This window comes from Phoca vitulina, unplaced genomic scaffold (assembly GCF_004348235.1).
Source record: "Phoca vitulina isolate PV1807 unplaced genomic scaffold, GSC_HSeal_1.0 scaffold6, whole genome shotgun sequence".
NCBI lineage: Eukaryota > Metazoa > Chordata > Mammalia > Carnivora > Phocidae > Phoca > Phoca vitulina.
Window position 1 is genome coordinate 54,855,240 of NW_022589709.1, and position 23,953 is coordinate 54,879,192.

Consider the following 23,953-nt stretch of genomic DNA (forward strand, 5'->3'; position numbering starts at 1 on the left):
GAGCCCAACTCAGCACACAAGACAAAGGACAGCACAGCACACACATGAACTTTTGCCACTTTTGTATTTTATTGTGGAACTGAGTTTTTTTTTTCTTTTACATCAAATATCCTCAATGGAAGAGGGGATATTGCACACAAATATCATAAAAGCACTACATATTACTTTCACTGAAAACTAATTTTCTACATTAGATATGACTGGATAGGATAGAAGTGATGCAGGATTATAAGACATAATACCATACACAGCTGCAGACTGACACAAACACCATTCAGAACAAGAGAGAGGAGTGGAGGTGCTTCTCAGCTGGGCTCAAGACCACTTCTTTCCAGGACCGGAAAGAGAAGGCTGCATGCAGCGCAGGTAAGCACGACTCAGGACGGCTGCACGGTGTTCTCGAAAGGGCAGCCCGGTCTTGATGCCTCATCTTGATGGCTCCTGTTTGGGGAGCTCCAAACGAGTGCAGAGAAGCTATTTATTTTTTTCCCTTCCTTTTCAGTTTTTGATGCTGCCTTTTAAATTAATAAAGTCAGATTTTTTTTAATAGTCAATAGTTTTAATACCAGGTGAATAACCTAATTGCTTTCAAAGAAATGCTCATCCCTAGGCTGTTTTTGGTGTGTTGTTCAGTTGGTTAGAAGATAAAAGCTTACAGTTCCTTTCAAATGGAAACAAATCTTTTCTTCTAAATCTGAAGCACAAAAAAAAATGTTATTAATCTAACTCACAATATCATTACCGAGCAAGAACCTCCTGTGACAGGTGACTAAAGAGAGGCAAGAAAAGCAATTTCAGAATTGTAGAGCAGCTCCTGAGAGCTGAAATTTGGTAATAGAGAGAAAATGGAAGGTGGTAGAATTTTCATTAGCAAATGATTGAATCTTATTAAATGAGTATTGAAAAGCTCCTAAACTGCATAAGCTATTGGAGACACTTAAAACATTCATATACACTGGGGAAACCATTCACTAGGATATGTAAGGTTTAAAAAAAAAAAATTTTTTTTTTTTTTTTTAACTCCATGGAAAATGGTGTTGGGGGGGGAAGGGGTCATTGTATCCAGTCCCACCACAAGACTGAGAAAGCATGCATGGGGGTTGGGTTTTGAGAAAGGGGATAGAATTCGTTAAAATTGAAAGTGGAGGATCATCTCTTAACATTTAGTCTCTGTAGAATTTTGCTTAAGAATACTACCAAAAGTTCGTGATCATGAGTGCCCTCTTGATGGAGTCTCGTCATTTAAACAGTGTAAATTCCTTTCACTCAAATATTCAATCTGTACAATTGGATTAAGTAATCAGTACGAATAAAGCTCCTAGAAGTCTCTGTCAATCTCTAGCCCTCACCATGAATGTACATGGTACATTGTGATGGCTGTTACTAAACTAATTGTGTACTTATGGAACTAGCAAAATTAGGTTAGTCACACAGGTAGGAGAGGTGTCTGGAAGGACAGGAGCGACCTGCAATGCAAATATTGACTTTCCTAGTATACTCAAGCTCTGCGGTCATCACTGAGAACAATGGATGGAAAAAGGTACCGTTACATTTCGTAGGAAAAAGAGCCAGCTGACCAGTGACAGCTTTTGTGTATTTTTCCCATTAAATCCCATAGCAAAAAAAAAAAGGAAAAAAAGGAGTAGGATAGAATGGTTATAATTGAAGATTGGCTATAATTCTCCAAAATGTTTGTACTTTTTTACAAAGCAAAATAATGCACACGTTAAATTTAATTTGGGGAAACTGGAAAATAATTCCATCTTCTATCAAAGAAAAATCAAGCAGAGGTCTGGATTTGGCAAGAAGGCTGGAAATCAGTTTCTCTTCCCATGTATTACGTGGACCTAACCAACTCAACTAACCAGTAAATAATTATCATGAGTTATCTTGGGTGGTCTCATAAAATAAGTTTGAAGTAGGTAAGTTTATACTCAATAAAATCCATTTTTGTCACAATGAGTTTTCCATTTTGTGTGATTTTTTTGTACCCTTTATCAATGTGTCATTCTTAAGGACTCTAAAGAAATGGGGTAATAAATAAAAGCATTTTTAGAGAAGCCTAAAAAAAATAGAATATTAATTTTTTAAAAAATTAAAACATTTGAAAAATGTAATTCACAGCATTAAGTAGACTGCATAGGTCCTCCGTGAAGGGACCCTGAAGAAGCATTGTTTAAACCCTCATAGTAGTTAGTTAGCAGTGCAAAACATACACTTACCAGACAAAAATCAACTAAAATGTTAATTTTGAAATAAATAACTAACATAGAAAATAAAATGAGGTCATTGTTCACTACTCCGTAGATCTTAAAGAGTCTGCAGGAAACACAACGTGACAGAGCACAGCACAGTTGTCACTGAGAAGTTTGCCACATCTGAACACTGGGTGCATTGATCTGCAACTTGAAACTTGACGTCAGTTTTAATCATGATCTGGCTTCCAGGTTCATAGTTCAATGACGACAATGATGGAAATGATCTCTGAACTCTACATGATGAATCGTCGGAGACGGGAATTCATTTGCTCTCAATGAATTATTTCTTTTACCTTTTTTTCCAGAAAAGAAAATCCCAAAGCAAATTTTTGCTAGGGTTCTTTGAACTTGTCTTGGCTCTTTTACCTCATGGTTAAAGGTCTTGAAAGAAGGATGTAGAATACCACAGGGTGATACACTTGCAAAGGCCTGGGAAAGTAGCCTACCGTGCCATTCTGCCCCACTCTCAAATAACACATACTCAGGTTTGTATGTTAGGGGAATCAAGGGGTGGGAGGTATCACTATTCCTGGTACTTACGGGTTTTAATAAATATTATTACTGCAACATCAGACTTCAATCTCACCAGAACTTCAAGAAACATTATTTTGTCTTATGAAAGACTTAAAAAAAAAGACTGTCACTTGAAATTTTCTTTGCATTTTCCTGTAAATGAAAACATTTGTTAAAAAGTTCATCTATGAAAAGTTCTCACATATCTAAAAACAAAAACAAAAACAAAAAAACTCTTCTGTACACTTGTTCCCATAATTATGCTGAAAGTAATGGAAAATTTTTAAAAAAAAGGAAAAAAGCCAATGTAAGACAAAGGAAGGTAAATACTGTACACTTGTCGAGAACCTCTTCCACCATAAGATTCACTGTGCTCCCAGTTCTGATCATAGAAGCCATTTCGATCTTGGAACTTGCAGTAGTAGAGAAGCTATGATAGGCTCAACTTGTTCGGCTGAGCGGCCACAGGTGCACTGAGGTGGTATTCAACACACATGACTCAGCATCAAACCGCTGCACCCATCAGAGCAGCTTCTAGGTCCCCCTCCCACACGCGCACACACTTGCTCCTTTAACTGGAGTATCTATAATCCTACACGGATGTTTTATAAACTTGCGGTCTCACAAAAAATAAGTGCATCAAGTATCTTTGTACATTCAAGTCACTTTCTAAGGCAAATTGTCTACCGTGTGTACTCCCAACCGCTTTGGTATTTGCTTGTTAATTGGGGTGGACTTGGGTGTTTCCGCATGCAGGTGAAGTGACTCCGAGTAGACTAACTGGGTGGACAAATGCTGGGAGCATGCCTTAGATCAATCTACTCGTGTGTCTGAAGAGTCTGAGAGTTCGGAATGGGGTTCAAACCACTCGCTCATCCAGTCTGCGCTCACTACATCATGTCAGTGTGCAGCCTTCAAACTGAAGGAGCTTAATTAAGGCGTGAAAATCTCACATGCCCTCGTAACAAGTTTTGTTCTTTTTGTTTCCTTCCAGCTAACTTGTTTTAGAAAATGAAGACCCTTTTTGATGACTCAGACTGACACAAATTGAAAACTTGGCCTATGTAGACTACAGAATACAGACTGCCTGAGAAAATGCAGCCCTAAGTGCTGGTTATTCTCTCCTCCTTACCCCACCTTGCTCTGTCTCTTTCTCTCTGGGTATCTCACCAGCACTCTCTACCATTACCTCTCCTTCTCTTGCATTCTTTTCCTTTCTCATTCTCTCTCTCCTGTGTTCTCTCTCATTGTGCGCGCGCACTCTCTCTCTCTTTCTTTCTCTCTCTCTCTCTCTCTAAGACAAATGCCTCTACCTAGCAGAAGTCAGTTGGGTTTGCTAGTGCATGGTTTCCAAATGTTCAGCAGAGATGAACTGGGGTAGGTAATTTTGCAGTAACTTGAACCCTACTGTGGGAATACTGTTACTTCCCTTAGCAATCAGCAAAAACTAAGAAATATTAGTGACTTGCATCACCGTGACACAGTATAGCATTTGGCAGGTAACAGTTCAGTGACTTATTTAGACGAATTGACTTTTTAGAAAAGGTGGTTTCAAACTGAAGAATTTCTGGAAACAAAGTTCAAATCCTGTGGTGTGGCTGGCCTTGGTTTTTACAGTTCAATCTTGCATGCAGGGAAGGATTCATCTTGCATAACCACTGTGCTGCTGCTTGCTAAAACCATGATGTTGAGGTCTTGTTGTTTCTCATGGGTCTCTTGGTACCATTCCCTCATCACTTCTGAGTCATGAGTAGGGATCAGGGTTACCTGCAGGGAGACAGGAAATAGTTGGTTAAGGGCAGAGCTAGAAATCTGATTTAAAAAATAGAGCAATAATAAGGTATGAATCAGACTATTAAAAGAAGAAGGGGAAAGAGGAAAATTTTCTGTTTTTTTCTCAAGAGATACAAAGGACTTTCCAACTTAATACATTTTCCAGAAATCAAAATAGAGCTGTAAAAAATTAAGTTTTTCTGAGAGAGTTAAAGACTGGAACCAAAAGCAGCTCATGACCAGTCAATTAGTTCATCTATATTCATCATCGAGTTTTCAAATACTCAGTGTTAAGAAGGGCTTCAGTTAAGGTGGGATTGCTTGTATTTCCTTTCACAGACCTGGGCAATTTTGCATGAAAGATACTGCATATTTAATCCAAGGAACTTTAGTTATCATTGCCGCTCAATTGTGTGTAACTAATATTGTATCCTGAGAACAAAGATTTGTTATCTTTATGTCTGTGGCTGGGATGGTAGAGTGGGTGGGTGGCTGGCTGGCTGGGTGGGTACTAGTTTGAATGGTAAAAATTCCATCTAATACTCATTAGGAGGCCACTGGGTGTTTCTCATGAGATTTAAGATGATTACCTAGCAAATAATTGTATTTATTGTTATGCAAACACAGTTTACTAGGTGACTATGCAAAACCACAGGTAAACCTGAGATAAGCAAAGATCACCCCAAAATAAGAGAGGTGGTTCACAGCCAGTTACAATGTGATGTTTGTGAGCTGGGAGGGTCCTGTTGGGGACCATTTTCAGTAATGCTCCTCCCGTGGGATTTCACCTGGCCCGGTGATTTTCTAAATGGCCATATTCCTAGCTTTGGTCTATTTGTGAAACACTAAGGAGTAAAGACAATTTGAGTAGCTCTCATATGGAAATAGCATTTTGATTCTTGGTATATTAGAGGGAAGGTCAAGTAATCTTGGGCCCATTTTGTAGACAAGTGAATTATGCCTAGGATGGTAAAATGGCTTCCCTCCCAGACCGTGGTAGTGGTGGTACCAAGAATAACATTCTAGACTATCTTCCGTGTGTGAAATCCACTTTGTCCTCAGGATATTTCATGTGGGAGAGACCCATGGGGCACCTCATGCGGATCCACAATCACAGTGGTGCCTCTTTAAACGATTCCTTCCCTCCGCCTCTGGACACAGCTCCATGTGCAGTGCAGACACTGTCCTGGGGCTCTTACCTGCATGTTGCTGCCCCACTGGGCTTTCCCTTCCAACAAGGCATCCAGGACAGCCCGGCTGGGCTCCTCAGCAGCAGGGTCATTCCCACTCACCACGTAGTAGGATGACCTCACTCTCTTGAAAAATTCGACATCAACATTCTTACTATTGCTGTGATTGGGAATATAGCACAGGTCCAAATACACAGGGGGGCCTGGAGGCACAGCTGAGGGCTTGGAAGGCTTGGTGTTTCCTGGTCCTTTGGTAAACAAACAAAGAGAAAAGCCAGGGTCACAGAAATGCGAAGAGACCCACTGGTCCGGTACTCCTTTCCTACTCATCCCCAAGAAGGTCCTGCAGGATATGCAAAGGGGGCATTTGGGCATTTCTCTCTCTCTTGTAAAGGGTAACGAGAAAGCATAACATGGTTGTTCACCATCTCAACAGGAGAAGCAAAGAATGGGATGATTTTTCTTTGTGGACAACCCCTTAGAAAGAAAGAAGAGTTCCAAGGCCTTCCCAAAGGATGGAACTAGAGAGTAATACTCCTCCTAAAAGAGCTGCTAATGTGCATCCTAATTTGAAAAGTGATCTAAGAAACCAATTTTGAAAGTCAAAAGGAAGCCTCTGCATTTGGCAAACCACAGTTATAAGCAATGTTAGTAATTCATGTTAGGATCTCATGTGACAGCAACTCTGCTCACAGCTGAATATTATACTCCAACATCTGACTTAGTAAATGGTTCAGATTTTAACCTCCTATGATCTCCAAGGCCCCCAGAACTCAGCCTTGTTCATAAACTGATGAAACACTATATTCAGTCCTAGCACAGTACTCTGAAAAGTGAGACATCTCTCCCTCGGCAAGGCTGGCTACCAAACTTTGACAAGAAGGTTCAGAAAGACTAGGCTTCTCTAGCCAATCAAGACATACCAGACTGGGGAAAGGGGCATCTGGCTGCCAACACTGGGAGTCTAAATTAGAAAGCCCAGGCAAAGTCAAGATTCAGATTAACCCAAAACTTTCCTGGCACCTTGTCTGATGAGATGGCTTTCTGACTTGTTCTGGCTAGAAGGTTTAAACTTTCTGGAACATTAACAGAACTGGCATTCTAAGGCAGTGGTCCTTCAGCCTAGCTGTATAATTAGCATCACCTAAAAAAGGCTAATACTGATGCCCAGACCCCACACCCCAGAGTCTGGCTTCACTGGGCTGGGACAGGGCTTGGGCACCACCGTCTTTTAAAAGCATCCCAAATAATGCTAATGTGCAGTTGGTTTGAGACCACTGCTATAAAGTCATTTAAAATACCAGCTGGATCCTATATACTTAATCCTCTTTCCTTTCTCCATAGGATAGTTAAAGACTGTCAACCCAGAGTCAAACCACCAGTGAATTCCTTCGATTGTCCAGTTTTAGTTTTAGAAGGAGTGGGGGAGTGAAGAGAATCAGCCAAACTGATATTTGGGTAAACTGACTCATTTTTAATGAATAACCAGCCATTTTAATGAATCTGAGCTAAAAGCCCTCAAAATGTCCATATTTAGGCCTACCAAAGAATTCTGACTGATAGCGGAAGTTTATTAACTACAGTTCTAATGATTAAAAATGTCCACAATTTTCCCTTGTGCGCTAAATCACTACCATCAACACTAAACGAACTGAGAGAACTGACAGCAGTCGATCCAGATTTGTTAAAAAAAAAAAAAATCAATTAATAATGCAGTTGTGTTGTTTTAGAAACCTACTGGAAAAGCACCTTCAAAGTAAATTCAAATGAACTCATCTTTATTTATTACTTGGCCTTAAAAATATCTCTTTAAACGACACACAAAAAATGTTTTAAAAACCCCATTGTGTGGGCTAGAGTGGCTATATCTGGCAAGTTTGGTAGCGAGTTTCAGTTGGTTTTTATCTGTTTGAAAGGATGTCATGTTTTCGCCTAAGTGCAGGCCGGTTGCCAACTCTTTCAGACCAAGAGGTTAATTATCTGGTGGTTTTCCATTAGTTCTAAGCATGAACAAATTCAGTTTGTTTTCTGCATGCATGTACAAAGAGAAAATGCGATGAGAACTCAGGCTTGAAATTGATCCTCCATGCTGCTTAAAGTACAGCTTGGCAGCTATAAATGATACTTCCTAAAATGCACAGAATTTGAGAGGCCCAAGGTTCATCTACCAGATTTTTCCCTAATAAACGAGGAATGTTATTCAAATTACTTTTTGCTTTACACGTTTGGGTCAATTTATATTACTTTGTGAACAGAGGTCTGAAATCCCTGAATAACTACTTAAAGCAAATAAAATGTATTAATGCAAATCCCTATGATTGGTTTGAAGCAAAGAAATGAAGCTGGGCCATCAGAGACCTGTTCCATCAAAAACCCAGGTTATTGCTGGGTTTTTGGGAATTGAATAAGGGAATTGGGACCAAAAGAGAAATGATCAGAAGTCAGAGATATCTCCTTCTACCAACTGAATTTCAACTTGGAATAGAATCCCGACTCTCTGTTAGTGAGACTGCGGCATAAGAGGGGGTTAAGAAGAGCCTTCGATGTTTTTCTCTCAATTTGTACTGGGTACTGGTCAACTGAAATTATGATATTCGTTGGCCAGTAAGAAAACAGAGCACTGCCTTTAATGTGCATGTCACTCTAGACTGGCGATTCTTTTTAATTTAAAATTTTTCTAATTTTTAATTTTAAATATTATAACTTTAAAAAATGTTATAATTTTACTTAAAATTTTTTTTTCATAAAAGAATTGAATCTAAATCTTGGGCCTACACTGGTTACGCTAGGCTCGGCTTGGCACTCCTGTGCTCCCGAAACCTTCGGGAGCTCCTGGCCTGTGTCACCTGAGCTCGATTCTGAGGCCAGTGTGACTGAGGCCAATGCCAACACAGTCTTCCAGGGGAGCTTGAAACACACATCCCTGGTTCTGAAGATTTAGAACAAGGCTGTGGTTGCTGTGTGGCCGAAGGGAGCAAACCCAGATCACAGCTGGTGAATCAGAGCTGCTCTGGGCAATGTGCTGCACCACCCTCAAGCCTGCGGCCACGCGGCACTAATACCCACACCTTTCGGCAGAAGAGACTAGTAAAAGGGAAGGGATTGTTGTACTCTCATCTTCCCAGTACCAAGTCACAGGGACATTCAAAGGCTCCGGTCACAGTGGAATAGTCGTGGCCTGTATCAGGCTGCCGGCACCTTCCACCTACCTGCAGCTGCAGTCTTTACCGATTTGGATGTGGAAGTGTTGGCAGCATTCTTGGTGTCCTTGTCTTTCTCTTCCCCACGTGCAGCTTTGACCTCTGGAGTGGTAGTGGTTTTTGTTGCTTTTTCCACAGATTCCTTCTTCTTAGGAGAAGCCACTCTGGACACCTTATCTGAGGATTCTTTCAAGCCCGCTGGTTTTGGTGAAGCTGCAGAGGGCTTTGACTTCCCATCACCCTTTTTGACAGGTGACGACGATTTGGTCTTTGTACCTGGCTTTTTGGTTTTGGTCTTCTCTTTCAGGTCTTTCTTCAGAGCTTTGCCCAGGTTCTGCTCAATGGCCAAGGCCTCCGGGTCCATCATGGACACGTCAGGGTGGCGTGGAGAAGGGCTGCGGTCCTGCATGGGAGCTGGAGGTGGGTCCATGTGTTTGTATGTGACGGTTTTGTCTGTGGGGATGGTTTCTGATTCATCTTCAGAGTCGATATTTGCATCAGCTGTGATGGAAGGGCACTCTTCGGTCTCCGGGGGGACATCAGAATCTGTCTGGGATGGAGCTGACTCGCTGACTGAGGTGGGAGGGGTTTCGTCACATTGTCGCCCCTGTGGCTTTCCTCCTGGAGGCGGTGGGGCTCCCCCCGCTTGGGTGAGGGGCTTCTCAGATTCTTCAATTGGCTCTTCGCTGGCAAACCACTCGAGAGGATTGGGATTAATGAAGGAGGGCGAAAGTTCCGTCTTGGGATGCTTGTATTCACAGGAGGACACAAGGCATAAGTCCACATCCTGGCGAGCCTCTGAGGGGGACTTCTTTTCTGCAGGGTAGCACTGGTCTGAAGTCTCATAGGAATACGTAGATGCTTGGGGGGTTCTGGTAATTTTCTCTGCCGTCTCATAACAGTACGTGGAAGCATCAGGGGCTCGGGTAGCTGTTGTAGGTGTCTCATAGGAGAAACTTTCAGACTCAGAGAAACTGGCAATTTTCTCAGTGGTCTTGTAAGAGTAGCTGGAATCCCCAAGTGTGTGGCCGCCATCTTCAGAGTCATCATAGCCATTGCTGATGTCATCCAGGAGTCTTCTAGACCGCTCAGTCTTTTCATAGCTGTAACCGCTCCCTTCAGGGGACCGCATCGTCTTCTCACTTGTCTCATAGCTGTACTCGCCCTCTTCAGGGCTCCGGGTGGTCTTCTCAGCAATGTCATAGGCATAGCCACCATCTTCAGGGGTCTTGGTGGTTTTCTCAACGGTGTCATAAGAGTAGCTGCTGTCACACGGGGATTTTGTGGTTCTCTCTGTCTTCTCATAGTAATAGCCGCTCACGTCTGGGGGCCGGGTGGTTTTCTCATAAGACTCATAGTCGTAACCTTCTTCATCTGGGGACATGGTTGTTTTCTCGGGCTTTTGATAGGCATAGCTGAAGTCACCAGGTGTCTTCCCTCCACTGTCCTTCTCCACACCAGAGGAGGTCAAATCTCTGTTCAAGGCCAGCTGGTGTTGCATCGTATCAAATAACATCGAGGCACGGAAGCCATAGGGCTCTGCGGATGCTGCATCCATCGATGGAGGGGAGGAAGTGTGGCAAACTGCTATGTTCTCTTTGACGGCCGAGGTAGAATCTGAAAAGCTAGGTGAATATAAAGGAGAGGACTCTCTTGGGGTGAGTGGAGAAATATCAGATTTTGGTGAGAGCTTCTCTCCTTCTAGACTTTGCACTTTTTCTGAGGTGAGTGAGGCATATAAGGATATATCTCTGGGAGGAACGACGTCAGATAGGGTGTCTTCTTGGAGAGGAGACGCTATCTGAGAGGGAGTATGTGCTGAAGAGGTGGATGGGGAGGCCTCAACCTGAGACACTGAGATGAGCTCAGAAAGATCATTATCTTGGGTGTAGGATGGCTCCTCCATTGGTGGTATCTTATGTGATAAACTAGAGTCCTGCATGTCAGAAGGACTGTAATCCACTTCAGTGGGCCCATTTTCAGTGATGTGAAGCATACCTGCACCCACCGTAGGGTGATCTGGAGACTGTCGACTAAAGTCCATAGCAAGGGAATGCTCAGGGGATTCCTGACCAAATTCAATAGACATTGAGGACTGTTCTGATCTGTGATCTTGGACTGGTGTCCTGGATTTGGCTGTTTTAGGGGAGAAATCTGGTGGAGAAATTGACATTGGTCTTGGACATTCTTCTTTAGATGGAGACATTTCTGTTTCCTGGAAAGTAGTAGGCGTTTGCACGACAGACACTGAAAGGGAATCATCTACTTCTGTGGAATGTGGGGAGCCAACTTCGGCATGCAGAGAAGGAGACACGTCATCTGTTGTTGGCTCTGGAAATGAGCTTGTAGCCACGGAAGCTGTGGATACTGAGGCCACACCCTCCATATGAGAGTATGTGTCTTCTGCTACACCCTCATCAACAGGAGTAGCCGACTTGTCTGAGACAGTGCCTTCAGAAATGGACATCTTAGTGTCTTCCTTAAAAGATCCAAACTGACTGACATCTATTTGTGTAGGAGAAACATCTCCTCCTAACTTCCTTTCATCTAAAGCCAGTCCAGATTGAGAACTCATGGCTTCGACATCATCAGTTTTCTTTTCTTGACCAAAGTCTTCCTTTATTGGTATAAAGTCTGTGCTCTTCCCTTCCTCTTTGTCTTGGAAAAGACCAGCAGAAGTTATGTCAGAAACTGGACTTATTTCGTCTGGAGAGCCTTGTTTTCCATTCTTTCCTTCAAAGGGGCTTTCAGCACCTCTACCAGCAGCCTTGTCGTCAGCACTTAGAAAACCTTCATATGCAGACTCGGATCCAATTAGGGGAGGGCTCCGTAAAGGAGACAAAACTTTTTCAATAGGAGATTCCGAGTCAGGCACGGGTTCATCCATGGGGCTTATGGAAGCCCTTTCATTCTCATCTTTGGCATCACTGAATTCAAAACTCACTGGAACTGCTGGTGGTTTTTCAATTACTTCTGTGGGGAGGTGACCAGATTTCTCTTCAGTGGGAGACTGGTAGTAAGGTGTGTGGCCAGCGCTGCCAGTTACAGACTGAGATGGAGACACGACTTCCAGGGTCTTATCCTCAGGACTAGCGCAATGTTCTTCAACTACTTCTTGGGTCACCTCAGGAGACACTGGGGCTGCTTCTGCCTCTGCTGAGACTTGAATCTCATTGGGCGTCAGAGAAAAGTTCACACTGCGTTCACCCAGGGGGGTCTTTTCTATGGGTGATGGAGGAGATGGGCTCAGGGATGGGCTCTTGGGTGGACTAAGTTTTTCATCGGAAACTGCTGAGATGGTGTCTTTGATCGTCAATGTGGCACTGGCTTTCAGGTCTTTCTCTTCGGAGTAGTAAGCATCACGCAGAGCAAATTTGCTAAATTTGTCTTCCTCCATGGATGACGGTGGTGAGATGGTGGAGGCTGACGCATTGTAATCCTTCCCATCTGTGGCATCTGTTTTTGATCCTTCAGATAATCCATTGAGTGACGTAACAGCAGGTTTGCAGTATTCCTGTGAATAGAGTGTAGACTCGTATTTGGTGATGTTTACAAATTCTTGAGATGGGGACTCTGTCTCTTCATTGTTGATCTCATCACTCATCACATCGCGAGGAGTAGACATCTCATCCATTGGGGTGGGCTCGCTGGATATCTCAATGGTAGACTGAGTGTAGCCAGAGGTGGCAGTGAATTCTTCAGGCTGGTCTTCTCGATTCTCCTCATCAGAAGCGGTGGCCTCACTCTCTGAGCCTCCAGGTAAAGTCTCATCATGAATTGAAGATGCAGGTTCTCGGGCAGGAGACTGGGCTCCTGGTTGCTTGATGGCTGTGGTAAGGAATCCATACTGATCCTCGACACCGCTAGCCTCCGCAGCCTTGTCAACCACGGCCATCACGTAATCTTCAGCTTCAGCTTTTTCGGGCTCATATTCTTCCTCTCTGGCATCCTCGGCTCTGTCTTCTTCATCAATCTCCTCCTCAGATAGTTCAGCTTCTCCTTTCTCCACTGCCTCATCCATGTCTTCTTCTGCTCTGTCATCTCCACTGGCCAGAGACCCCCTCTTCTCCTTGATATGCACATCTGCCTCAGCCTTGGCACTTTCCTCCTCCTCCACGAGGCTGTGCTTGGAGATGCTCACACACACATTTTCTTCAACGTCCTCTTCCGGCTCCTCAGCCTCCTCAGTTTCTGCCTTCTCCTCATAGTCTCCAGTCTCTGAGGATTCTTCAAAACCGGCTCCTTCGTCTTCAAATTTTTCAATGTCGTCCACCCCCTGCTTCTCGACTGGCTCCAGCTCCTCGGGCGTTTGTTCACATTCGCCCTCTCCTTCGGTGGTGGTGATTCCCTCATCGGGAGACTCAGCAGGACCTTTGATGACTTCTGTCTCTTTCTGGATGACATAGGCTTCGACTGGCTCAGTTTCCTTCAGTTTCTCCTCATCTTCGATCAGCTCCAGCTGAGGCTTCATGTCTTTTGCCACATCGACCTCTTCGGCCTTTAACTCTTCAAAGTCCTTGGTCAGATCCTCAGGGGATGACATAAGGGACCTCTCGGCCTCGAGTTCTTTGGCAGGGCCGGCGCTTGCTATTCCAGCTGCGGCCACCACAGCCGCAGCCGCGGCCACAGAGCCAATGGCTGCGGCCGCAGCCTCCGGTGTCTTGCCCTCCTTCTTAACGACTTTAATCTTCCCCTTCTCCTTTGGCTTTCCAGCAGCAACAGAATCTTTTTTAACTGCCTCTTCCTTCTTGGGTACTTTTGGTTTTAATGCAGCTGGTTTTTTGGCTTCAGATAGAGGAGTAGATGATTTCTTTGTGTCTTTAGGAAGTTTCTTAATTTCTTTTTTGGGTTCCTTTTCTTCCTTTTTAATTTCCTTCTTCTCTTCCTTCTTCACCTCCTTCTTGGCTTCCTTCAGCGGGGTTTCTTTCTTAACCTCTTTCTTGGGTTCTTTTTTCTCTTCTTTCTTGATTTCTTTTTTCACTTCCTTTTTCACCTCTTCCTTTTTGGGTTTTTCTTCCTTCTTGACGGGTGTTTTGTCCTCCTTTTTAGCCACTTCTTTCTTTGGCTTCTCCTTCTCCTCTTTCTTTTCTTCAGATTTTGCCTTTGTTTCCTTTTTCACCGTCTTCTCCTTGGCGACTTTGGGTTTGACATCTGTGGCGGGCTTTTCAGCCACCTCAGCTTTCACGGGAGGCAGCTCTTCTTTGCTGGGGACCTCCTTTTCGGTCACTAGAGGTTTGGTCTCTGTTTTTACGGGCTTGTCTTTTTTCACTGTCACCTTTTCTTTGCTTTCAACTTTGGGCGCCTTTTCCACATGATTAGCTTTTGCAACATCGGGGGTCTCTTCCTTAGACTCCTTTCGGACAGATTTGCTAGGAAGTGGCTTTGCAGCTGGCTTCAGACTTTCTCGGCTATCGGCTCTCTGTTTCAGTTTTACTTGTTTCACTGCTGGAGTCGCCACCTGGCCAGTTAGGTCCTTCTGGGTGGCCAGCGGCTGTTTCAGAAAGTCTAAATGTTTGAGCTTTTCCAGTCCTTCCAGGATATTGTATTGGGTGCTATTGCCAGGAAACAGGACCCGGATGATTTTCTCTGCAGGGTTTGCTGGATGCCACACGATCAAAGAGGAGACTGAGGTTAAGTAGGAAATTGGGATATCTATTTCTTGACCGTTAGGCAGGATTAGTTCAGCCTTGTCTTTGTTGGTGCCAGTCCACTGCTGCATGAAATACTGCATTTCCTTGCTGCTCTTGACTGGGTTAAGGACGTACATCTCAAGTTTACCAACTCCCATTTTTTGGAAAAGAATGACAGGATCAATGGTATTGCCTACACTTCTGAAAAGAGGTTCTGGCTTCATGGACAATTTATTTAGGTACTGGAGAGTGAAGCAAGCTTCTTCTATGCTTCTCTTCATCTTGATGTTTGGCTCTGGATTTTTCAGATTTTCAGGGACATTGAGAAATACAACTCCTAAGTCAGGGGAGATGAGGTTTTTCATCCAGTCACTATTTGTGGTGGAGCCCTGGGACTGTTCTTCCTCGAGCTCTGCAATTTTCCGCTGTAGCATGCTGTTTATTCCAGGCAAATTGTCATCCCCAATGTGGGTGAGTAGGATGGAGTCCACTCGGTCCAAGTGTCGGATGAGCTTCCAGAAGCAGGATTTCCTTTCCGATCCTCCGTTGATGAGCATATTGAATCCATTCACGGCAAACAATGCAGAATCGCCCCTCCCTCCTGGAAAAATGTAACAACAAGGCTTGGAGAGCTTTAGGAATCCGCCCGATGTGGGAGGTTCTAGGATATCAAAGGGAGATGGGACTTCCACTGATTCTGAGAGATACTCGGTAAACTCGGAAAGTCCTTCCATTTCTGGCAATATAGAAGCTGAGTTGAGTTTAATATTGATGAAGTCTTGGAGATTGTGTCTGTCGAGATTGGAGTTCTTCCAGTCCCCTTCTTCAGGACAGAACAGGGTTAAGCTGGCTTTGTTGGCAGGATGGGTGGTACTCAGTAATTCCCCAATCTAGGAGTTAAAAAAATAATAATAAAGGAAGAAAGAAAAGGCTTAAGTGACTGTCATCACTGACCCATCATCTCCATCCATTACTATGCATTACAGGATCATTGGGTGCACAAAGGGCTGATTTCAGAGATGCTAGTTGGGTAAAGGCAGAAATATTTCCATTCTGGTAGGTGAACAGCCTCCGTCCTGACCCCTCCTACTACTCCGTTCTACCTCAACCACCCCTCCCCACCACCAGCACCTCCCCTGTGACCCCTCCAGTTTCTGTTCTTGCCCAGCAGGGGACCTCCAGACCTCTGCTCCGGCTCTAGGCCCAGTGACCATCTGAATGATGAGTGCCTGTGCCACAGTAACAGTAACAGTAGTTATGAAGCACTTTGGATATCACCCCTGGGTGCCTGCCGTGCATGAATGCCCTTTACACAATCACAGAGGAAGCCTATGTGAGTCATTTCACCACTTATATAAAATGTTTTCCTTTACTCCACTGGGCATGGCAAAAAGGTCTGACTGACACACTAAAGGAGTTTAGATTTAGTGCACCAGTTGTTGACTACTTTTAGAATTTGGTTAATACCAAAGAAAAAAGTTTGATGTGTTTTTCTTCCCCTTGGAGACAGGAAGTTCTAGATTGCATATCATTACAAAAAATTACTGGTTCTGGCATCTTTAAAACATGAGTGGCTCATCCAGTGGATTCTCTGCAAATATAAATACTCTGATTAAAGTCATGATGATTAAAGCAAGTGGATAATTAATTATATGAGCAAGTGGCCAGATTTGTCCCCCATTGGCTCATGTTTAAATCCAAGGTGAGAAATTCTACTTTCTCATAACTCCTGCTTTTCTCAGGGCAACCTGGGTGTGAGTGGCTAAGACCAAATTTGGCTGCAAACTTTTTCAATGCATAGGATGGGACCATAGGATGGGAATGCAGAAGAGCAAATCGTGACCAAAACAGAGACCAGTGTTTAATGAAAGTGCTGTTTTCTTTCTCACTCCATATTATGGCCATATATTTCATGGTCTTGGCTTAGTAAACAGTGAGGGAGAATCGTGTCATCAACTCCAGTCTTCTATCAGTTGCAGCAAAGCTCATAAATCAGCCCAGAGTTTCAAGGGGAAAGAGCTCTGTGTCTTTGATGGTTAACGATGAAAGGGAAAGCAAAGACTTCACTTGGTCTAGGCATCCCTGAGCCAGCAGGTCTGAACTCTCACCTTCCAGTATTAGAATGGTTTCCTCTGTCTCACACCAACCTCCTGGACACTAACATTCCAAGGCAACTAGTGTATGTGGTGTAGATGCGTAATTTATAGATGGATTTTCCTACATTAGATTGTAGTAACATCTCCACTTTTGTTTTGTTAAGTGTACTTATCCTACATTTTATGTGAAGGGTCACAAAATAGCAAAATAAGAAGTCTTTGACTTTGCCGTTTTCCTCAGACTTAACAATTTCCTATGAAAGGGAGAAGAATCAACTATTTTAGAAGGTAAGAAAACTGAAAAAGCACATCTGGGGCAGCCTCTGCTCAAATTATCTGCTGACCAAAGCAAACAGGAGCACCAAATAGGGTCTGTCGTCCAATAATTAGCATAGGCCCTCATCACCATTACTGTAGCACAATTAGGGCTCTCTCCATCCTCATTTTCACACCAAGTACATACACACTATTCATGCTTTATAATACATTTTAGAGGAGAAATCTAGGAAAACTAAAATGCTGAGTCTTTAATAGTGAAATTTCAAAATTAAGTTTAGTTCATTTCAATTTTTAAAATTCCACCCTGAGGGCTGTGGCAACTAAGGGTATGAGCCAGCTGTGTGTAGAGGGGATTGAATCACCAAGTTCAAGGAGAAGGTTAAAAAAAAAAAAAAAGAAGAACTTGAGGAATACCTCCCTACTTTGCATCTTGTCACTTCCAGCTGGGAAGTTTCTATGAAATAAAGGAAATGTGACCCCAAAAGAAAGCAAGTTTGCACAGAATTTTAAGGAAGTCAAGGGTACTGAAAACCAGCAGAGAGCCTGGTGAATAGAAAACTATGGAGTACAAGGGAAAGCAGAGAAAAAAGTCAGCACCACACAGGTTTCTTTCAGAAAGGGAAAATCTGGTCTCTGCAAAAGCCGCAGCGTACTGGGCATGATGAGGCAGGAATGCAGAGAGCAGAGCTACAGAGAGGCCTTCACGAAGGAGAGAGGGAATAGGAGGCATGATCGCCACAGTCTTGGAGCTACACAGTGGGAAAAAAAGCCCCTGCATCCCAACCCCCCAGTTCCCCGGGCCAGCTTCCAGACCCGCGCACCAACACGCACGCTGGAGTGAGTGCCTCAGGCCAAAGACCAAGTCTGAAGAGCACCCACTCAATCTGTGCTTATGCAACGCAGAGATGAGAGCAATGAGGAGGAGCCAACAACGTTAGCAGTGGCAAGGAAACTTGTGAGTACATCTCAGACTTGGAAACAGAGTCTTCCTCTAAAAGAGTTTGGAAATTATCCTCATAGTAAATGGTACTTAGTATAGACCATTGTAGTAAAAGTTCCTGAATAGGAGGAAACACAGCCTCTGTATCTCTGTATCGTCATGTGTGTTTCCCTAATACATCATCAGCTCCAGAAATGTTCATTAAACTTGGCCAATTCAATATGTACTGTCCTCCTGGAGTGGCTGCTTTGGAAGTGACCATGAGCCTGCGAATACTTCTCAAGCACACTGATTGCTACCCTTCCCTTGTTCTTACGAATACAGATGAGAGAAACGACTGGAAGAAATATTGCTTGGGGCAAAGATAGTCTTTTTTGTTAAAAATGTTAAAATTCTAATTAAATGCAGGCATACTGGAAGAGGAAGGAAGATATGGGAAATAAATGACTTTACTGCAGATAATGAAATAAGATTTGACTTTCTAAACCACAGCCTGCTCTAACTAGATTTCCTTTTTTAATTAGGTTAGTTGCTTGACTGATGCGGAAATACAGTGGACAGTGTATCTCTGGGTTTTAGCAAGACGTTTAATAAGATCTCTGAACAGTGTGATAGCAGAATGAGGTGGATTCGTAGCCAGTCATATAAATCCTGTTGCTTAGTGTCATCCTGGACGGAAGTCTGTGATGGGATGCCTCAGGGCCCATTTATGTCCTGTGGAGCACTGACTTGGATAAAAATGGTAAAGACATGCTTATCAAATCTGTCGGTGGCATGAAAATGGGAGGCAGAGCAAAACGTGGGATGGCAGAATTAAAACATTCACGAAAGCTCTTGACATTGGGATGATGATGGCTAAATCAACTCTTAACAGGATGGCATACTAAAGGGATAAATGTAAGGTCCAATAAACCAGTGGGATAAAGCAAAGGATTGGGAGATGTGGCTTAACAACAGTATTCATGGAAAAGACTCAGGGATTTTAGTTGACAGGCAAATGGATTTATCATAAAGCTAAAGAAGCTTAAACTTCAAGGCTCCTCACTGGCATGGTCCCCTCCCAGAGCCCTGTACTTAACTGTGTACTGATAATTTTATTTTCTTTTTCTTAAAGTGAGCCCCAACTTTTGTAAATTATAGCACTCCTCAAAGCCTGCATCCCCTCCCCACTGACATTTAATTATGGATGTTGATGGTCAAAAGTTACTTTTAGACTTTCTTAATAGAAGATTGTATTAAAAACTACAGAAGTCAGGTTAGAAGTCCTAACCTGGTTAGTGACTCCTGGAGTATGGTATCCCATATGAGTCATGACATTTTAAAGAAACTAGACCAAAACCAAACAGACAAACTGAAATTGCTGGCTCCTTGTCCTTGGACATAACCTCTAAATGCTAGACCTGAGCCCCTTGCTCTTCAATACACTTCTCTCTCTAGATTACTTCATCTGCTCCCACATGTTTCCAGCCCAGCTCTTGGTTCCTTGAGCCCTTGACTCATGTATCTAATTGTCTGATAACACCAAGGCACTAAAACATGACCAAGACAGCTTCTCACTTTCTGCCATACCCATGTCATCCCTTTCCTGCCAACAGGTTTAAAGGAGAGTGACCAGAGAACGTAAGGAACTTTTACTATCTTCTTTTACAAAGAACAGTGTGCAGAACTGAAAATAATTAATCTGAAGGAAAAACACAACTGGCAGTGTTGGTGAAGGGTGTCTGAGATATCATCAAGTGGGAAAGGGAGCACATTCCTTCCTTAAAGATACAATGAGACAAAGAAGGAAAAACTTTCTAACAGAGAGACTGAAAACTGTCCCAGGAGATGTGATTTCACCATCCTCAGATTTCAGGAAGGAATGGGTTAGCCAGATGACTCTTCTATCTGTTAAGTTCTGGTTATGTAGTTGACCTCCAATGACTAAGACTCCCACAACCTGAAGCTCAAAATGTGTTGGTAATTGTACTTCTCAGTCCACTTATTTTTATCTATTTTTATTTTTAAAAATGCATCATTTTGTCTTTCCTAAATGGTGTTTCTGGTTTCCCTGGAGTGTCTAGCATATATCAAGGACTGGATAAAAGGAACAAAACTAAACACCAATGACCTTTAAGGTCCCTTTGTTACTGAGTCATTCTGTATTCAAACCCTTTTTCCAAGACCACAGTAGGCAATCATGGCTCTAAAAGGCTGGTGACCATTGGTCTAGTCCAGTGATTTCCAATCATGCAGGCTGAACTCTTGTAACCTTGGAGGTAGGCAGATGACAAACTCTGGAGAAAGAGGGACAAAAGCCTTCATTCGTTTTGAAGTGGTAAAGATGGTACCCGCTGTGAGTGTACCCTGGGGCCCCTTCCTGCTGTGGGGAGCCAGGGCTATCTGCCTCAGGACCCAGCTGACATCACACCTTCTAAAAGTGGGGGCTTTAAACGCTAAGTGAAATGTTTCTTTTCCCTGTTTTTTATTTCCCCCAGTGGGTGGAGAGTGAAACACTGTTAGGTCACCTAGCCAGAGTTTTCGCAAAGCCTCCACGCAAGCCAAACAAAGCTGGGAGGTTTATTTACAGCTCTCGCCAGCGATGACAGGTACAGAGACCTCTCTGTGAAGCCCAGGGCTAAGGAAGCTTAAATGCAGAAAGACAGATGGCCCTTTGCCACTCGGGAGGCTGAGAGGCCACCAACTCAGGAAGTTCTCAGGGCTTCAAGTGGACACGGAGACTCCTCCTATGCACGCATCCCTCAACCCCTCCACGTAGAAACCTGTGATCCGCCGTGGGCAGGCCCCAACCCGCCAAGCTGATGGCCCTGAATAGTCTAACTACTAAACAAATAAACAAAATGAAAGAGGCATGTTGTTTTGGAAAGGGAATTTTCTCAGCCAGGATAGATTCTCAAGCAGAAATAACCAAATTAGACTCTTCAATCTGATTTTACCAAATACCACTAATGTCATATAATATTCAACACCTCACATGTATCATCAGTGAATAAGATATGTTCATTAGAAATAGTAATGACCCAGGTTCAATCCAGCTACTTTAACCATCTTTTTTCTGGGGGGCATGGATGTGTTCCATTTTCCTACCTGCTGCCCTTTCTTGAGCCTTCTCTTTGTTGGGCTGTTCAAGCAGCCCAAGTTCAAACATCAGGACCAGGCATTAACAGTAAGAGCAGTCAGAAATAATTAGACCAGGAAAAGTAAGTACAAATACTGAAAGAGGGGCGCCTAGGTGGCTCAGCTGTTTAGCGTCTGCCTTCGGCTCAGGTCATGATCCCAGGGTCCTGGGATCGAGTCCCGCATTGGGTTCCTTGCTCGGCAGGGAAGCCTGCTTCTCCCTCTCCCACTCCCCCTGCTTGTGTTCCCTCTCTCGCTGTCTCTCTCTCTCTGCCAAAAAATAAATAAAAATCTTTAAAAAAAAAAAAAGACAAATACTAAAAGAGATCAGGGCAGTTCAATCCTACCAAAAGACCAAGACATCGTTGGAGTACTCTTTCAGAAAAGAGGACACCTGGGTTTTCTTCTGGGCTCTGTCATTTCAAGTCTCTCCATTATTTTTGCCATCTCTAAAATACTGACTGTTCCAATCCCCCTCTACCTCCATCTCCGGCACAACAAGAATGGTTCAAGTTCATTATAGATGGCTGCCCCGAATTCTTTTGGTGATGAGTCGTAGAACTACAGTATGTTGGATCGTGCAGTTGTGCTTATTTCAAAGGAGGTGTGACATTCCCTCCCCTTCTCCTAACCCCATCCCATGCTTTCAAAGTGGAGCCTCAGGCTACAACCATAACCAAGCAGCTGTAAAGCTTAGCTATTTCCAGACAGGAGCCCACCTCTTGATCGGTGAAAATCTCTATGAAGTTCTGGAAGGAGAAAGAGCCGGACTGGAGAATGAGCTCTCCGGTATTTTCAAAGCACTGCCCGGTCAGCACGAGCAGCTTGTGTCGGGCAGCATCCGTGATCATCAAGCGCACCTGAAACAAAGCACAGGGGGCAGAACATGAGCCACGTGCAACACTGCCCGCCATCCCACTCGCAGGACAGGGCTAGCCCTTGTAGGGCTTGACACCCATCACCAACCAAACTCATTCATTTCCCCCGGGGAGGTGGACAGAGCCAACAACTGTGGTCATCTGGTCAACTGGCCCATGAATGCCATCTTCCATGTTCGAGACGGCCAAACCAGTAGTGGTGATTGACCTTCTCCCCCTAGTCCCCTTGTCTTTCGCACAGCAGTCTCCACAGCTGTGTCTGCTAGCAGCGCACGCTCTGTGAGACTTAGGGATGTCTCACAGGCTGAGTCACCAAGTACAGTCCAGCTCCCCTGACTGCTGCCTCAGGAAGCACAGGTTTCCAGCGAGGGTCCCTAGTCAGCCCCTCCCTTACAGGACCCCTTTCCTTCCAAGCCATCCAGCAATTGCTCAGCTCCAAACACCGTCTCCAGTGGGATCAGCAAGGTGCCTGACATTGAACAGAAACAAAAGGCTGCCCCAAATGGGAATCTTTTTCTTTTTTTTTCCCAAGTGGGAATCTTTTAAATAGAATTGTAAATGGTTTTCACGAAAGAACTCTCTGTTCTTTAAGTGGCAGGAAGCCAGCCTGTCCTTCAGCAGAAACACTGCTCCAAGCACCAAGGTATTCGTTCTGAGCACAGTTTAGTTCAGCACAAATTCACTGCCAGGCATCATGCTAGACACCAAGGAGGGATACAAAAGTAAACAGGACATGACGCATGGCCCCCAAGAACCTCGAGTTCTAATCAAGGAAACACACATAGACCGAAATAATTGTTCCAGCCCCTTCTGCTCCACAAGCAAGCCTGGATTCCTTCAGGAAATTCTTTATTTTTCTTTTTCCATTTCAAGTTGTCTTTACTTCCTGATTCTGTTAATCACAGTGAGACTGCTAGCCCCCCATTTGCCTCAGCCTTGTGCCTTCATGGATTGTCAAAGAGGTCCTGCTGATCTGGGGCAGATGGAAGTGGGATCACAACAGGCTACACAATGACTGCCAAAAAGTGGAAGCGACCCAGTGTCCATCAACTGACGACTGGATAAACAAACTGTGGTGCATCCACACAATGGAATAGTATTCAGTCATAAAAAAGGAATGAAGTACTGATGCATGCTACAGGGTGGATGACTCTTGAAAACATCATGCTGAGTGAACTAAGCCAGACACAAAAACCACCTAGAGTATGATTCCGTTATCCAAAATACTCAGAATAGGCAAATCCACAGAGGCAAAAGGTAGATTAGAAGTTGCCAGCAACTGGGAGGAATGGGGAGCATTGGCTAATGGCTTGGGGTTTTTAAGGGGTGGTGGACATGTTTTGGAACAGAGAGTGATGATAGGCACACAACTTTGTGCATATACTAAAAACCAATGAATTACACACTTTAAAAGATGGATTTTATGGTATGTGAATTGTATCTCAATTTTAGAAAGAGGCTCAAAGCATGCGCAGAGGAGATGTTGTAGATAATGAAGGCCCCCCAGGGACTGTGGCAACGTTAATGTCCAAGAAGCACTCAATCTCAAAGGTGCTAACCTGCAATAAAAGAAGAGGAAAACGGAGCTACAGCCATTCCTCCTGCCTGGGGGGCCAGGGATTCTTGGCTTCAGCCAAGCTCTTATCTAACTGTAGTCTCTAAAATACCCAGTTATTCTTTTTTGGCAATAATTTCAAATGACAGTAATAATAATATTAATAAGAACAACCAACATTTATATTTCAGTGGTTCCACGCTATGTGCTGTTTTAAGCATTTGACACTTCTAATCACATTAGAAGCACTGTTGTGATCTCCATGTCACAAAGGTAGAAATGGGGACAAAAAGACCATAAATAATTTGCCCCAGGCTACCAGCTAAAAAGTGGCAGAATCCAGGGAGTCTGGGACCCAAGGCCATGCTCCTGATCGCCAGGCTAGCCTGCCTTTCAGTGGGGATTATAGGGGGTAAGCCAAATGGCTCTGAAGGGAGCTTGCCTCTGCGATACCATTTTTCTCCAAATTTGTGTCCTAAATGTCCTGGCCTGAGGGCTTGTGGTCTATTTCCCCTGCTACGTCC

The 23,953-nt window shown here is 43.8% G+C and overlaps 1 protein-coding gene across 2 annotated transcripts in view; it reads right to left on the reverse strand.

Annotated features, from left to right (window-relative positions):
- Positions 1-47: 47 nt before the first annotated feature.
- MAP1B (microtubule associated protein 1B) overlaps positions 48-23,953 on the reverse strand; it is a 91,968-nt gene continuing 68,062 nt past the window's right edge. For both annotated transcript variants that reach the window (XM_032404246.1, XM_032404247.1), the window contains 4 exons: positions 21,716-21,856; positions 8,944-15,454; positions 5,744-5,982; positions 48-4,538 (listed from right to left, as the gene is read on the reverse strand). In XM_032404246.1, the coding sequence (XP_032260137.1) occupies positions 4,383-4,538; positions 5,744-5,982; positions 8,944-15,454; positions 21,716-21,856 (7,047 nt within the window). In that variant the 3' untranslated portion in view covers positions 48-4,382. The remainder of the gene's footprint in view (positions 4,539-5,743; positions 5,983-8,943; positions 15,455-21,715; positions 21,857-23,953) is intronic.